Genomic DNA, 16,789 nt, shown 5'->3' with positions numbered 1-16,789 from the left:
AGGGTTTGAAAGTTGCCATATCAAAAAAAAAAATATATATAAATAAATTGAGAAACTAAAATTCCAACTCAAAATCTATTTCAAATCTTTAAAATTAAATTAAGAAAAATTTAAATTATGTAAGAACCCAATCTCTATAAAAAAACCAAAATTATAAAACAATAAATAAAACAACAAAAAATATATATTTTTTTTTAAATTTTTTTCATCTTAATAAAAAATCAGTTTTTATTGCAATTTCGTTTTTCGTGTTTAGGATTATAAATTCATGGAGTTGGTTTTTTTCTCTTCTTCTGCTTCTTCTTCTTTTTCACAATAATAATATAATAATAATAGGATTAAAAAGGTTTCGTGTTTGTTTGCTTTTCACATAAGTTATATATAAGATTATAAATATTATGGGGGAGTTTTTTTTAATGGATAATAATAATAGAGAATAATATAATTATTGCTTAAAACAAAAAACATTAAAATTAAAAAAAAAACTTTTTACAACAAGAAAATTTGGATGAGAGAGACAGAGAGAAAATATAATTAAATATTTAAAAAAATAGTTACAAATTGAAAAAATAGTTACACAAAAATTAAAAAAAAATATAGTTGAGCTTAAATGCTTTTGGGTATTTTTTATATGTAAATTTTTTTGTTTCCTACTTTGTTGTTTTTGTTTTTTTTTTTCGTTTTTTTGGAAAAATGCATTCATATTAGACTTTTTGGATTGTTTCTTAATTTTTTGTTGTATTTTTTTTAATTTTATAAATACAATTTATTTGTTATTTCTTTATTTTTAATATTTATAATTAATTATAAATTAATATTTACATTGATTAGTTTTAACTTAGTTTTTAATTTTTAAATTAGTTATTTTTTATTTAATAATTTTTAATTCTTTGTATAGTTTATGTTGGGGGGATTTTTATTTTAGAGAGGGGGCCAGGGGAATTACTTCTAAAAATATGTGAAATATTTTACAAATGTTGAATTTTTTTTGATATTTATTCGATTTTTTTGTTAGTTAGTGGGGTGTGGAAAATAGGGTGGGGTAAGGGTTTTAGACCGGGCCGGCCAAGTCCCTTGTTTAATTTTTCTCTTGGACCGGGACTTTTTTCAGCCCTTGCCTTTTGTTATTTTTTTACATTATGGCTTTTGCATTTGGCAGTGGCAGTTTTTGTGTGTTTTACCCTTTTCTTTTATTTTTCGTAGTTATTTTTTATAGATTTTCTTATTATTTTTTTTTATAAATTTAAGTCAGTCTATTTTTAAGAAAATGAAAATTAAAAAGGAAAAACAAAAAGGAAAATAGTTTATGTTTAAAGTGTTTATTTTGAATAAACATTTTTGTTGTATTTTTTGTTTTTTTATTAAAAAAAATTATAAAGATATTGTGCTTTATGTTCTTCCTTATCTAACATAACCTCAAACCTGTCCCTTCGAAGGGGAGAAAGAGATAGAGAGTAATGGTGAGAGAAAAGGGAGTTTATTCTCTTCTTAAAATTGTTGTATGTTTGTATGTATGGAAAAAATGTGGACTAGATCTTTATGTAAATAGTTTAAAATAGCTTTTGTTTTTTTTAATATTATTTAGTTGTTGTTTTTGTTGTTATTTTTTTCTTAAAAGAAAATTAAAAACTACTTTACTAGAATTTAATATGGCGGCTGAATTCTTTTCTTTGTACAGCAAAAGAAAAAAACGAATTGGAAAACATAACCAAAAATAAAACTGAAACTAAATTCGCAAGTTTTTCCAATCAATTATAACCTCACTTTATTTTTTTTTTTCCTTATGAAACACCCTGTGTTTCTTCTTCTTGTTGGAGTTTACAATTGACTAAAACTACTTGTTGATACCCAGTGATTTGTATCTGGCCGTACCATTAACTATATAGGACCATAATCACTTAATGCCTGGCCCGGATGTTGATTACCAGGCCCGCCTGGTAGTGATACCACCACAGATACGGCCCTGGAATCAACCATGCCACCAGGACCATTGCCATTACCCCCACCGCCGCCACCGCCACCATTACCATAGACATTGCCAGGAGTATTCATGCCATTGTTACCCCCATTACCACCACCACCACCAACACTACCATGCATTAAACTGCCAGGAGGAGCCCCAACACCGTGCATGCCACTGCCGCCAACTGTACTATTGCCTGCCGTGCTCATCAGAGTACCATGTCCACCCAGCACGCTACCACCGCCAATTGTACTGCCGCCGCCGCCGCCACCACCGCCCATCGTTGAAGCTCCGCCTGACTCTCCATGTCATACATGACTGGCGGCAGGCTGTTTCAAAACATGATGGTGCAAGTGGTGATGGCTGGTGGAGGCCACCGAGACCGAGGCACCGCCAGCCTGTGTGTATGGGGTTGCCAGCAGAGATCCTGCAGCAGATCCTACTGGCATACCCATGCCAGAGCCGGCATAGGGATGTGGTATGGGTGGCCGTTGTTTGATCAGAGCCTGATTGGCACCGGTGCGATCCGGTTGGCCAAACAAACGTCTCCAAAAACGTCGCCAACTTTCCAGGGTTTTACCAGACCATATCCATACACCGGATGTTATGCCCACTGCCAAAGCCATAAAATATTTCAACATCAGTACCGAATACAAAGGTTTCTTGCCGGGACCCTTGATTTGGGCACATGGACAGGCCAGGGCCTTGATCCAATCTTCAAAATAGGCCGCCTCATAGAGATAACAGCCAATAACAATTGTGGCCGGGACCGTGTACAGTACCGAAAAGATACCAATCCTGATCATTAGCTTTTCCAGTTTATCCGCCTTAACACCAGCTCCCACGCCGCCTTGTTGCTTAATAACCGATCGGATGCGGAAGAGTGACACAAACCCAGCCATCAAAAAGGTGGTGCCAATGACCAAATACACAAACAATGGAGCCAAGACAAAGGTTTTCAAATGATCCGGATTCAGGTTGCCCACATAGCAAATACCCAATATGGGATCACCATCCACAGCTGGAAGCAGTAACACCGCCACCGATTGCACTGTGGGTATTAGCCAGGCCGCCAAATGAAAATATTGCGAGTGCTTGGTAATGGCCTCATTGCCCCACTTGAGGCCAGCAGCCAGGAACCAGGTGAAACTTAAAATCACCCACCATATCGAAGAGGCCATGCCAAAGAAATAGGTCATCAAAAACACCAACGTACATGAGTGGGGTCCCGTAGAACTTTCCTTTAGCAGGCGGCCATCGCAGGCAATCTCCTCATTTTGCAAGAAATTCTTGGACAAATAACCCACCGACACCATGAAGTAACAGGCGGACAGGAAAACAATGGGCCTCTCAGGGTACTTAAACCTTTCGGTGTCTATGATGAATGTGGTTAGTGTCATTAGTGTGCTGCAAAAGCATAGGCCCGACCACAGGGTTATCCATATGCCGGCGAACTCCTTTTCGTCGTTTGTGAAGAACGGGCCCTTGCAGGGGATGGCGCAATTTTGAACGCCGGCGATTCTTGACACAGTCGAGTTCATGTACCACGGATAGTGCATTGTTGGTGGTTGCATCATTTGAGTTTCCTTCCCCAGGAGTATTAGAGGTGGGCGACATGAGCATGTGCATTCCTTTGCGTTTGTTTTTTCTCCTAGGGAGCTTTGGCAGTTTTTTGAATTTTTTCCTTTGCATTTTTGGGAGCCGGAGGAGCCACTGGAGCCGGATTGTTTGCGTTTGCCGCCGCCACCACTGCCGCCCGATGAGCCGCCACTGGGGCCCATGGAGCCATCACCGCGTCCCGAGCCGGAAGAGGAAGAGCCACCACTGCCTCCCGAACCCCCAGAAGAGCTGGAATCGGTATACGAAGGCTGTTCCATACACAAATTTTCCGGATCACCATGGAAAGGCAGCCTCTCACAAGCCATGCGTTCAGGCCACTCAAAGCTGTACTGCTGCATAATGGGTGCACAGCCGGCCCGGGCTCGCTCACAAACCGAACGACACACCGGCAGGGGTTTGTGATAATCTTCCAGACAAATTGGTGTGTACATGGAGCACAAGAAAAATTTCAAATCAGCTGAACAGCGTATTTCCACCAAAGGCCAAAATTGATGGACCTCCAGGCCAGCCTCATCCTGAGTTTCATGATTCATTTCATTGGGGAAAGAGGTCATATTATAGCCAATACCCCTACACATGGGTATGGTAATCTCCTCACATCTTGAATTGGGATCTTTGGGTATGGCGGGAGGGCCAAAACCGGGGGCCGGACTGACTTCCATGGAATGCATGCCACCCATTCCCATACCGCCTAGGCCACCGCCGCCACCTCCTCCAAGGCCACCACCATTATCACCCATATGCTGTAAACCATCGGCAGCGGAGCTGTGCGAAGATTGTAGCACTAACAGCAGCGAAATTGTGCAGAGAGAGTAGAAGCATAGGCCGGGCCTTCTTCTGCTTCGTCGTAAGTTTAGAGTTGACATAGTTGCAGCAGGTGATGATGACAGGTGCGCTGTCATTTTTTCAGTGTTGTTTGTTGTTTTTAATTTGTTGTTGTATTATTTTTTTTAATAAGGGGGCCAACTACCACCCTGTTTGATCTGGTTGTTCTTGTTGCAGTTTTAGCTGATGCTTTTTGATTTTGCTTTCTTAGAGATGAGATGAAATCGTTTGGTTTCGTAGAAGTAGTTATCCTTGAGAGAGTTTTTAGAGTTGAAAAAACAAAAACCTTTAGATTAGAGAGCGTGTGTGCTGACTGCTAGCTGCTGATGGTACTTCGGGTAATTTCAAAGTTACTCAGCGTCAAATGTGGAGATTTCGAAATTTAAAAAACATCTGTAATGAGAGAGATGGGAAAGGGATAAATTAGTATAAAATACAATTTAGAAAAAAAAATTATAAAAAATTTAAATAATTAAATTTAAATAAAAATTATTTCAATAAAATAATTATTAAAAAAAAATTAAAATTAATAAAAAATTCCGATAATATTAGATTTTTAATATGTCAATAAAAAATTGTATATTTTATGCCATTTATTTATTATTTTGCTGTTTTTATATTTTCCAACATTCATGGAAATTTTCCCAAAATCCCAACTTTTTCCCAGATTTTTGTAAATTAGATTTTTTAAGAAAAAATTTACAAAAAATAATAAAAAAGTTATTCCAATAAAATAGTTATTAAAAAATATTAAAATTAATAAGAAATTCTGAAAATTCTGAATATTTTAATGTCATAAAAAATTGTATGTTTTATGCCATTTATTTATTATTTTGTTTTTTTTTTAACATTTTCCAAAATTCATGGACATTTTTCCAAAATCCCCACTTTTCCCCACATTTTTGTAAATAAGATTTTTTAAGAATTTATTTTTCGTTTTAGCAAAAGTTTAACCATTCGCAAGATTTCAGAAGAAAATTTGTTCAAGAAAATAGTCATCAGTCGTTGATATGAACCACATTTCCCCTCGGCTCGTGGGATGGATTTTATAAGAAGTTTTGAATTTTAATTTTTTTTCTGAAGAAAAATCATATTTTATGCTACATATTTCTTTATTATTTCGTGGTTTTTTAACATTTTTCGAAATTCCTGGAAATTGGGGACTACAACTTTTTTAGCCATAGAAAGAACGCTATTGCTTTTGGTGAAAATCGGTTCAGATTTGGATATAGCTCCCATATATATGTTCGCCCGATTTCACGTATTTGCTGCACCAAACACGCTATATACGCCCGATTTTGATGAAATTTGGAATGTTTGACTGAATTCGGTCTAGAAATAAGTGTGCCAAATTATATCGAAATCGGTTTCGATTTGGATATAGCTCCCATACATATTTTCGCCCGATTTCACGTATTTGCTGCACCAAACACGCTATATACGTCCGATTTTGATGAAATTTGGAATGTGTGACTGAATTCAGTCTAGAAATAAATGTGCCAAATTATATCAAAATCGGTTAAGATTTGGATATAGCTCCCATATATATTTTCGGCCGATTTCACGTATTTTCTGTACCAAACACGCTATATACGTCCGATTTTGATGAAATTTGGAATGTTTGACTAAATTCGGTCTAGAAATAAGTGTTCTAAATTATATCGAAATCGGTTCAGATTTGGATATAGCTCCCATATATATTTTCGGCCGATTTCACGTATTTGCTACACCAAACACGCTATATACGTCCGATTTTGATGAAATTTGGAATGTTTGACTGAATTCGGTCTAGAAATAAGTGTGGCAAATTATATCGAAATCGGTTCAGATTTGGATATAGCTCCCATATATATTTTCGGCCGATTTCACGTATTTGCTACACCAAACACGCTATATACGTCCGATTTTGATGAAATTTGGAATGTTTGACTGAATTCGGTCTAGAAATAAGTGTGGCAAATTATATCCAAATCGGTTCCGATTTGGATATAGCTACCATATATATGTTCGCCCGATTTCACGTATTTGCTGCACCAACCACGCTATATACGTCCGATTTTGATGAAATTTGAAACGTTTGACTGAATTCGGTCTAAAAATAAATGTGCCAAATTATATCGAAATCGGTTCAGATTTGGACATAGCACCCATATATATTTTGGGCCGATTTCGTGTATTTTCTGCTCCAAACACGATATATAAGTCCGATTTCAATGATATTTGGAATGTGTGACTGAATTCGGTCTGGAAATAAATGTGCCAAATTATATCAAAATCGGTTCCGATTTGGATATAGCTCCCATACATATTTTCGGCCGATTTCACGTATTTTCTGTACCAAACACGCTATATACGTCCGATTTCGATGAAATTTGGAATGTTTGACTGAATTCGGTCTAGAAATAAGTGTGCCAAATTATATCGAAATCGGTTCAGATTTGGATATAGCACCCATATATGTATATTTTCGGCCGATTTCGTGTATTTTCTGCTCCAAACACGATATATAAGTCCGATTTCAATGATATTTGGAATGTGTGACTGAATTCGGTCTAGAAATAAGTGTCCTATATTATATCGAAATCGGTTCAAATTTGGATATAGCTCCCATATATATTTTCGGCCGATTTCACGTATTTGCTATACCAAACACGCTATATACGTCCGATTTTGATGAAATTTGGAATGTTTGACTAAATTCAGTCTAGAAATAAATGAGCCAAATTATATCGAAATCGGTTAAGATTTGGATATAGCTCCCAAATATATGTTCGCCCGATTTCACGTATTTGCTGCACCAACCACGCTATATAGGTCCGATTTTGATGAAATTTGGAATGTGTGACAGAATTCAGTCTAGAAATAAGTGTGGCAAATTATATCGAAATCGGTTCCGATTTGGATATAGCTCCCATATATATTTTCGGCCGATTTCGTGTATTTTCTGCTCCAAACACGATATATAAGTCCGATTTCAATGATATTTGGAATGTGTGACTGAATTCAGTCTAGAAATAAATGAGCCAAATTATATTGAAATCGGTTCAGATTTGGATATAGCTCCCATATATATTTTCGGCCGATTTCACGTATTTGCTGCACCAAACACGCTATATACGTCCGATTTTGATGAAATTTGGAATGTTTGACTGAATTCGGTCTAGAAATAAGTGTGCCAAATTATATCGAAATCGGTTCCGATTTGGATATAGCTCCCATATATATTTTCGGCCGATTTCACGTATTTTCCGTACCAAACACGCTATATATTTCCGATTTCGATGAAATTTGGAATGTGTGACCGAATTCAGTCTAGAAATAAATGTGCCAAATTATATAGAAATCGGTTCAGATTTGGATATAGCTCCCATATATATTTTCGGCCGATTTCACGTATTTTCTGCTCCAAACACGATATATAAGTCCGATTTCAATGATATTTGGAATGTGTGACTGAATTCGGTCTGGAAATAAATGTGCCAAATTATATTAAAATCGGTTAAGATCTGGATATAGCTCCGATTTATATTTTACATATTCACAGTGGTGTAGGGTATCATATAGTCGGCCCCGCCCGACTTTGAGCCTTTCCTTACTGGTTTTTTTTTTTTTTACAAAATTTCGTTATTTTTTCTTTAAAATAAGAGCACCACTTTTTATTTTTATTTACATATATTTATAATTATTAATAATATTTTTTTTGCATTTTTGGCACCGTTGCTTCCAATATATCGCCTTTTTCCTTTTTAACACTAGCTTTATTTACATTAATTAATTTAAATATTTTTATTTATATGTTTTCTTTTTTCATTTTATTTTTATATATTTTAAATCTATATATTTTTTTTAATAATTTTTATATTTTGTATTAATTTATATATTTTAATATTTTTCGAAGCCCTAACCTCCAAAATGTTATTCCCTTTTACCATCGTTTATTACAAAATTTTATTATTGTTTTATTTTTTTTTTTCTTTTATTTTATATTTTATTACATTTTATTTATATATATTATTAATTTCTATTTTTTAATCGTTCGTTCAAAATTCTAGCTGAGGAAAATGTAAAGGACATATTCTCTCCTTGAGCATAATTTATTACAAAATTTCTCTATTTTTTGTTCTCTCTAAAACACGAGCACACATTATATTTATTTATTTTATTGTTTTTTTTTTTTAATATTTTATTATTTCTATTCTAATTTTTTTATTTTATTTTTATTAATCGTTTTTTTTTTTTGAAGTTCCAACCACAAAAATTCGTTTCTCTTTTAGCACCATTTCTTACAAAATTTATTTTATTTTTTCTCTAAAACACGAGCACTATTTATATTTTTTATTTTATTATTTATTATTTTATTTATATACTGCGATATTTTTTAAAATTTTATTTAGATATTTTTCTCAATTTTTAAAGTCCTAACAACTTGAGCATTCTCTCCTTTAGCATTTTTATTACAAATTTTCTCTATTTTTTGTTCTCTCTAAAACACGAGCACAAATTATATTTAATTATTTTATTGTTTTTTTTTTAATATTTTATTTTTTATTTTTATTATTATTGAATTTTTATATTTATTTTTATTGATTTTTTTATTATTTTTATTAACCTTTTTTTTGATGTTCTAAGCACAAAAATTCGTTTCTCTTTTAGTATCATTTCTTACAAAATTCATTTTATTTTTTTTCTAAAACACGAGCCCCATTTATATTTTTTATTTTATCATTTATTATTTTATTTATATACTGAGATATTTTTTAAATTTTTATTCAGATAATTTTCTCAATTTTTAAAGCCCTAACAAATTAATTTCTCTCCTTGACCATCATTTTTTAATAACTTTCGTTTTTTTTTTGTCTCCAAAACACAGGCAACAGTTATTATTTTTATTTAAATATTTTTTGTTTTTATTAACATATTTTATTATTTTTATTTATTAAATGCTCTTATTCTAACCTCCAAAAATCTATCCAAGGAAAATGTAAACAAAAATATTTTCTCTCCTTTTTTGTCTCCAAACACGAGTACAATTTATGCTTTTTATTATGTTTATTTTATTTATTTTTTATTTATTTATTTATTTATTCATTCATTCATTCATTCATTCATTCATTCATTCATTCATTCATTCATTCATTCATTCATTCATTCATTTTATTTATTTATTTATTTACTTATTTATTTATTTATTTATGTATATATTTATTTATTTATTTATTTATTTATTTATTTATTTTTATTTATTTATTTATTTATTTATTTAATTATTTATTTATTTATTTATTTATATACTAAGATTTTTTTTTAAATTTTTATTTAGATATTTTTCTCAGTTTTTAAAGTCCTAACAAATTAATTTCTCTCCTTGACCACAATTTTTTAACAACTTTTGTTTTTTGTCTTCAAAACACAAGCAACAGTTATTACTTTTATTTAAATATTTTTTATTTTTATTTACATATTTTATTATTGTTATTAATTATAACCTCCAAAATTCTATCCAAGGAATATGTAAACAAAATATTTTCTCCCCTTGAGCAACATTTGTTCCGAAATTTCAAATATTTCCTCTAAAACACGATCACTATTTATGGTTTTTTATTATTTTCACTTATTTATTTTATAACTATTTATTTTTATTTATTAAATTTTGTAATTTCAATACATATTTCTTTATGTTTTTCGTTAGTATTTTTTCTAGCCTCCAAAACTCTTTCCGAGTAAAATGTAAACAATAATCCGTTCTCCTTTAGCACCAACATTTGTTACAAAATTTCCTCACTTTGTGTCTCCAAAACACGAACAGCATTAATCTTTTTATTTTTTTATTCATATATTTTATTATTTAATTAGTTGTATTTATTTATTTTACAATTTTTTATTGCAATATTTTTATTTATTTTATAATTTTTTATTATTTTTATTTATTTTCATTATTTTTATTTATTGTTTTTTATAATTTTTAATTTCCTTATTTTTATTTTATATTATTTTATAATTTTTTATTTTTAAATTTGTTTATTTCCATTCATTCATTTTTTTAAATAATTTCATTTGTATTTTTTCTAACCTCCCAAAATTCTCGCCGGGAAAAAGTAAACAAAAATCCGTTCTCTCCTTTACCACCAACATTCGTTACAAAATATCCTTATTTTGAGTCTCCAAAACACGAGCACTATTAACCTTTCTTATTGTTTTTATTAATAAATTTCTCCATTTTTTATTTAATTACTTTTATTTATTTATTTATTTATTTCTTTAATAATTTTTTATTGCAATATTTTTATTTATTTTATAGTTTTTCGTTTCATTATTTTTGTTTATTTATTTTATACACAACATTTTATTTCATTATTTTTTATAATTTTTAATTTCCTTATTTTTAAAATTGTTTATTTTTTCATTCACATTTTATTAGATTTTTCATTCGTATTTTGTTGTCTAACCTCCAAAACTCTGGCCGTGGAAAATGTAAACAAAAATCCGTTCTCTCCTTTAGCACCAACATTTGTTACAAAATGTCGTTAATTTTTTTCTCAACAACACGAGCTCTACTGCAGGTATTGTTCTTCAATTGACATTTAACGCGCAACTGTTTGCTCAGAGAATTTGTAATGGTAAGCAAACCCTCTACGCAACACACAATAACACAGAGAAAGTGTGTGCTTGTGTGTGTGTGAGCGTGAGAGAGATAGTGAGTGTGAGTAAATTTCCACCCCTTCGAAAAACATGCTTGAATATTTTCCCCGAAAAATATCATTAAGATTGTTTGTTGTTGTTGTTGTCAATCATCCTGTAATACCCAAACACACACACACATACAGACTTAAGGGAAAATTTCCTTCGTCAAACGTTGTGATTGTGGCCCAACAATGCAACACTGTCCGTCCGTCCGTCCAACTGTGGTATTTTGTCTTGTAAATAAATCACTTGTATCGTTCGTTCTTATTGTGTTCATCTGTTGTTTAGTTAAGACGAACACAACTGCGTTAGACGAGTCATATGTTGTGGACATCCTCGGCTCAAATTGTCTTTTACATAATTCTTCTTCTTCTTTATAATAACCATGGGGCATCGATATATGCACTTTACCTTGAAAACAAATCACACACACACTAAAGTAAAATACTTCCTTCGTTTGTTCTATAAATCGTCAAACGCCAAACGTTGTGATTGTGCCCAACAATGCAACACTGTCCACCGCATTTAGCCTTGTAAATGAACCACTTGTATTTTCTTTCTTATTGTGCCCGTCGTTATTCAGTTAAAACGAAGACGACTGCCGTTAGACGATTATATATTTTTATGGACATCATCGGCTCAAATGTCTTTCTTTTACATGATTCTTCTTCTTCTTTCTAATAACAGTCGTCACCGTTAAACCTTAACTTGTAAACAAATCACTCGTATTTTCTTCGTTCACTGTACATGACTGTTTGGTAATGACAAATACTACGAACTCTCACCAAACGACCGCATATTGCTCACTGTCTCCATTTTTTGATAACAGTAGTACGTGATAGTGATAGTGCACAATGTGTTTGTTTGCCGAGAGTCATAGTCGGCCTCACTAAACAACGACTGGCATAACGAGGATGATAATACGAGTGACTTGTTTACATTTTAATCTACCTTGATCGTTGTTACACTACAGTAGAAATAGTGGACAATGTTGTCCGAATTTAATGTTTTGGTTTGTTGTTGGTCTAAACAAGGACTGTTACACAGGGAATAATAATAGAACAATGTGAGTGTTTTGTTTACAAGGCAATGAACATCGTTGCTATACTATAACCCGGTTTACACTAGTGAATTCTGTTATTATTTCTCTAAGTAAGTCACACTTAATGAACGCCGTTTTATATAGTTGACGAGAGAGACAGTAAGTAAGAGTAGTATACAATTTAATAGGGAAAAGGGGAGAAGGAACCACCTCCTCATCATCATCTCAATAAAATAACATCAATCAAAATCAGTGATTTTTATTAAATTTGACAGACATAAACGGTTGCTGGCTGGCTGGCTGCTGTTTTCCTCAACTGCTGGAGATGGATGATGCTTGACGTCGTTATGTCCAAGCAAACAGCTTTGCACTTAATAGCAAATACCCATGACTAAGTGAGTGAGTGTGTGGTGTTGTGAGTGGGGCAACACCACCACCAAGTGCCACAAAGTAATGATGCATTATGTAAAATTAAAGTTAAATAAAACGAACAATTTTTGGTGTCCATATTTTATTTATGGGTAACAACAAATTGAAGGTGGTGGAGAAGGAAGCAAAGAAGATGGATGGGATGGATGTTTGAATGGAATGGATGGTGATGTCTGCCACTAAAAAAAAAATTGTCATTGGTGTTGACAGTTTGTTGTTTTTGTCTGATTTGTTTGTAAAAAGTGTGTGCGTGATTGAAGAATAACCCTAAAAATTAATTAAAATCAATTGAATTGCTCACTTTTTTGCTTGCTTTCAATAAAAAAAGACACATTCTTTTATTTGGCGTCTGGATACTTGCCACCCATTCCATTGCTGGTTTTGTTGTTGTTAATTCTTGACACTTTTTGAAGATAGTTTTTTCTTGTTATTATTCATGATGATGATTTTTTTGAAAGAAAGTGACAGATTTTTAAGTGACAATTCATGAAATTCATCATCCGTTCAAGTGATTTTAATTAACAAGTCATGCATGATTTTGATTTTAAAGTGATGGAGGGAAAGAACAAGGAAATAATTTAATGTAAATATGGAAGGAGTTATATTAATATTTGTAGAAATTTTCAAAGCTCAATTTAAACAAGTAACTTAACGGGAGATAGAAAGACAGACGGAAATGGGCATTATCTTAAGACATGTCCGATTTAAAACTTTTAATTGAATAAGTGAAATTTTTCCTTCTCAATGTGTTTATACGCAAAAATTCTGATTTTCCAATTTTTGGCGCCCAACGTGGGGCATTTAGCATATTGCTACAACAAATATTTATTGTCTGAAAATTTGGAATTTTTGGTATAGACAATTAATCCTCTAAAAATTTATGAAGTTTTTGTTCAAGGTTGACATTAAAAAAATAGGGTTTTGGGGGATTTTTAATTAAATTCCCAGGAATTATTTTTTTTTTCAAGATATATAAAAATTTTCATTAAATAAATGTATTTTCCTACAGGTTAAGCTGCAGATCTGTAACTTCATTGAAATAATTATATTTTTGCCCCAGGAAACCAAAATTTTGCGCCCAAAATAAAAATTGAAATCCGTGCTTCGTAATTTCCACAATTGGTGGCCAAATTCAACATACTAATCTTACTTAGACGATGCAAAATGTTTGCAAGTAGTGCTGATTTTATCAAATATTATAAAATTATTCTTATTCCTTATGAACCCCACGTTGGGCGCCACTTTTCAATGCTTATCAACAATCAAAGAAATTTTTTTGTAGATAAATTTCGTAAGCACGCAGAATTATGATCAAAAATTGTGCAATTATACTCATATTTTATGAGCCCCCACGTTGGGCGCCATATTCATTATTTGTCGATTTTCACGGAAATTATTTGCCCATAAGTTTTCATTTGCTCAACATCAAAGAAATTTTTTTGTAGATAAATTTCGTAAGCACGCAGAATTTTGATCAAAAATTGTGCAATTATACTCATATTTTATGAGCCCCCACGTTGGGCGCCATATTCATTATTTGTCGATTTTCACAGAAATTATTTGCCGATAAGTTTTCATTTGCTTTAAAAACAGTTATCGAGCTGCTGATCTGTAACTTCATTGAAATAATTATATTTTTTGCCCCAGGAACCCAAAATTTGGCGCCCAAAATAAAAATTGAAAACGGTGGCTCGTGATTTCCACAATTGGTGGCCAAATTCAACATGCTGATCTTACTTAGACAATAGGTACTCACGAGAAATTCTGCAGGTCTTAGAAATTTTATCAAATTTGTTCTCAACATATACCCATATGTTATGAACCCCACGTTGGGCGCCATTTCACGTTATTTTTCACTTATCAAAGACATTATTTAGAGATAATTTTTCATACGCCTTAGAATGACTTCTTGAACTCCAGATCTGTAATCATCATTGCTAAAATATGTACCTTAGCCCCAAGAAACCCAACATTTGACGTCAAAAATATCAACAAAATTGGGTGCCAAAACAGAAAATTGGACTCATATTTTTAAATTTAAGCAATATTCACCATGATTTAGCTGACAACAGTTGATTAAGTTGTGAATGTCTAGCCAAGTGTACTGTGAGACCCCTTAACTTCCTCACGTTGGGCGCCAAAATTACATTTTTTTATTTTTCGTAGCTAAACTTGCTGAGCCTATAAGTAGTCACAAAAATACAATGTCAGAGATATATTTACTAATTATAAGCCCGCACATTGGGCGCCAAAATCATCAGAAAAATTTAATTTTATTAAAAACTAAAAAATAACTCTCAGATTGGGCGCCAACACAAAAAAATTATACTCATGTTGGTTTAATTTAACCAATATTCTCCTTAAATCCTGAAAAGGGCTCACCAAGTTGCAAATGTTTAGCCAAGTGCAATGTAAGACCACTTATCTACCCCACGTTAGGCGCCAAAAATACTTTTTTTCATTTTGTGTGGCTAAACTCACTGAGACTATACCCAGTACCCACCAAAATACAATGCTGGATCTATATTACTAATTGTCACACCCAAATTGGGCGCCAGAATGAAATATGTTTCCAATTATGACTGAGATTATATGTACAGTTGGTCCCAAACCCTTTAAATTCTTATGGAATAAAATTTAGTTAGACCAGCAAATATAAATAATTCCTTTGATTGTTGAAAAGCATTAAAAAGTGGCGCCCAACGTTTTTTTTTTTTTATAAAAAAATTTAATTTATTTTTTTCGCAGAGGGCATTCCGAATTCAAATTTTATTGTGAAAAAAAAAAAAATTTGGAATAATCCTTTTCGCATTAAAAAATTTCGCAATCATTTTTTCGAAAAATTTGCAATATTTTTTTCGAATTCGGAAAATTTATTTTCTATAGAAAAAATCGGAATATTTTTTGTATAGACAAAAATGAGGAATAATTTTTATTGGTATATAAAAAATTGGGAATAATTTTTGACGTATAAAAAATAATCGAAATACTTTGTTTTTGTAAAAATTGAATTATTTTTTTTAATAGAAAAAAAATCTGATATCAAAAACAAAAAAATTCGAATTAATTTTTTTATACAGAAATAAATTCGGAATAAATTGTTCGTATAGAATAAAATTTGGAATAATATTTTGGTATAGAACAAAAATCGAAATTATTGTTTTTATGGAGAAAAAAATTCAGATTAATTTTTTTTATAGAAAAAAAAATATATTATTTTTTCTTATAGGAAAAAGTGCGGATTAATATTTTTCGTATAAAAAAGCTTTCATTAAAATATGAAAAAACAGAAATAAAGCATTTTTTCCTTCGAATCTTCGAAGTTTTTCGTTTTTTTGTGGTGTTTTCCAAAAACGAAAAATTTTTAAAATTTGTTTAAAATTTCAAATTTTATATTTTTGCTTTTAATCTTATGTTTAACCACATCCAATTACACAAGTTTTTCTTTTAAATCCCAAATTGGGCGCCAATATTTTCTTCTTTACAACTCATTATTCTTCCTTTGCTCCTCTCTCACTCCTTTCAGCTGTGGTTTGGCAAAAAAATCCTGTCACAATATGTTTTTGAAACTGTCATTACTGTCACATATTTGTGTATATCTATTTTTATTTATTTTTGTTATTATTTTGTTGTTTATATCAATGTCAAACGTATGTTATGGCCTGGCTGCCTGTCTGCTTGGCTTTCAAAAAAGTTAACGTATATTTTGTGGTTTTAAATTTTCTGGGCTACTGTTCGTTATACTTTACGATGCGGTTTTGAATTTGTTCATATTTTGCAAAACAAAATCTATGACAACAAAATCAGACTAAGAAGACGTCTTGCTGGACGTTTTGTTGTTGTTGCTGTTGGTTGTATTTGTGTATTGACTATGCAACTGTCATGGGTGTCGTGCGGTTAGAGCTCAGGTATTCTCAAATCGTACCTACCATGTTTTTGTTTTTCCAAACGAATAACAAGCCGTAGCTAAAAACATGAAGGGAAAAGGGATTTATTTACAAGTTCCAGTGACTAACTTGTTGTTATTGGTTTGTCTTGTGTGTTGTGTTGTTTTTACGCAAATGACATTAAATGTTATGGTAATTTAATATCTGAAATTAATATAAACTAAATTATAAAAATTAAGATCACTGGATTTTTCTGTTCAACATTACATGTAAAGATACCTTTGTTGTGTTGCAAAACAACAGCGACAACAACAACGAAAACAAGTGTTGCGGTTAGAAGAA

The 16,789-nt window shown here is 31.9% G+C and overlaps 2 protein-coding genes across 7 annotated transcripts in view; both read right to left on the bottom strand.

Moving 5' to 3' along the window:
* Window positions 1–879: 879 nt before the first annotated feature.
* Window positions 880–16,789, bottom strand: part of fz2 (frizzled 2) — a 604,999-nt gene continuing 589,089 nt past the window's right edge. For 5 of the 6 annotated variants that reach the window (XM_073986043.1, XM_073986045.1, XM_073986047.1 and 2 more), the window contains one exon: window positions 880–4,801. In XM_073986043.1, coding sequence (XP_073842144.1) covers window positions 2,272–4,485 — 2,214 coding nt within the window. In that variant the 5' untranslated portion in view covers window positions 4,486–4,801 and the 3' untranslated portion in view covers window positions 880–2,271. Of the gene's footprint in view, window positions 4,802–10,854; window positions 11,003–16,789 lie in introns of those variants that run through there. The other variant, XM_073986048.1, reaches the window with a different exon arrangement.
* Window positions 1,765–2,244, bottom strand: LOC141403516 (uncharacterized). The gene has a single exon (XM_073986050.1). The coding sequence runs from the start codon at window positions 2,242–2,244 to the stop codon at window positions 1,879–1,881; it is 366 nt and encodes a 121-aa protein (XP_073842151.1). The 3' UTR covers window positions 1,765–1,878.

This window comes from Musca autumnalis, unplaced genomic scaffold (assembly GCF_047663935.1).
Source record: "Musca autumnalis isolate F117 unplaced genomic scaffold, ASM4766393v1 scaffold_4, whole genome shotgun sequence".
Lineage (NCBI taxonomy): Eukaryota > Metazoa > Arthropoda > Insecta > Diptera > Muscidae > Musca > Musca autumnalis.
This window is presented reverse-complemented; position numbering and strand designations above follow the sequence as displayed.

What these genes read in the sequence shown, in the direction of transcription:
- LOC141403516 (XM_073986050.1), bottom strand. Translation starts at nt 2,244, where the DNA reads ATGGGCGGTGGTGGCGGCGGCGGCGGCAGTACAATTGGCGGTGGTAGC.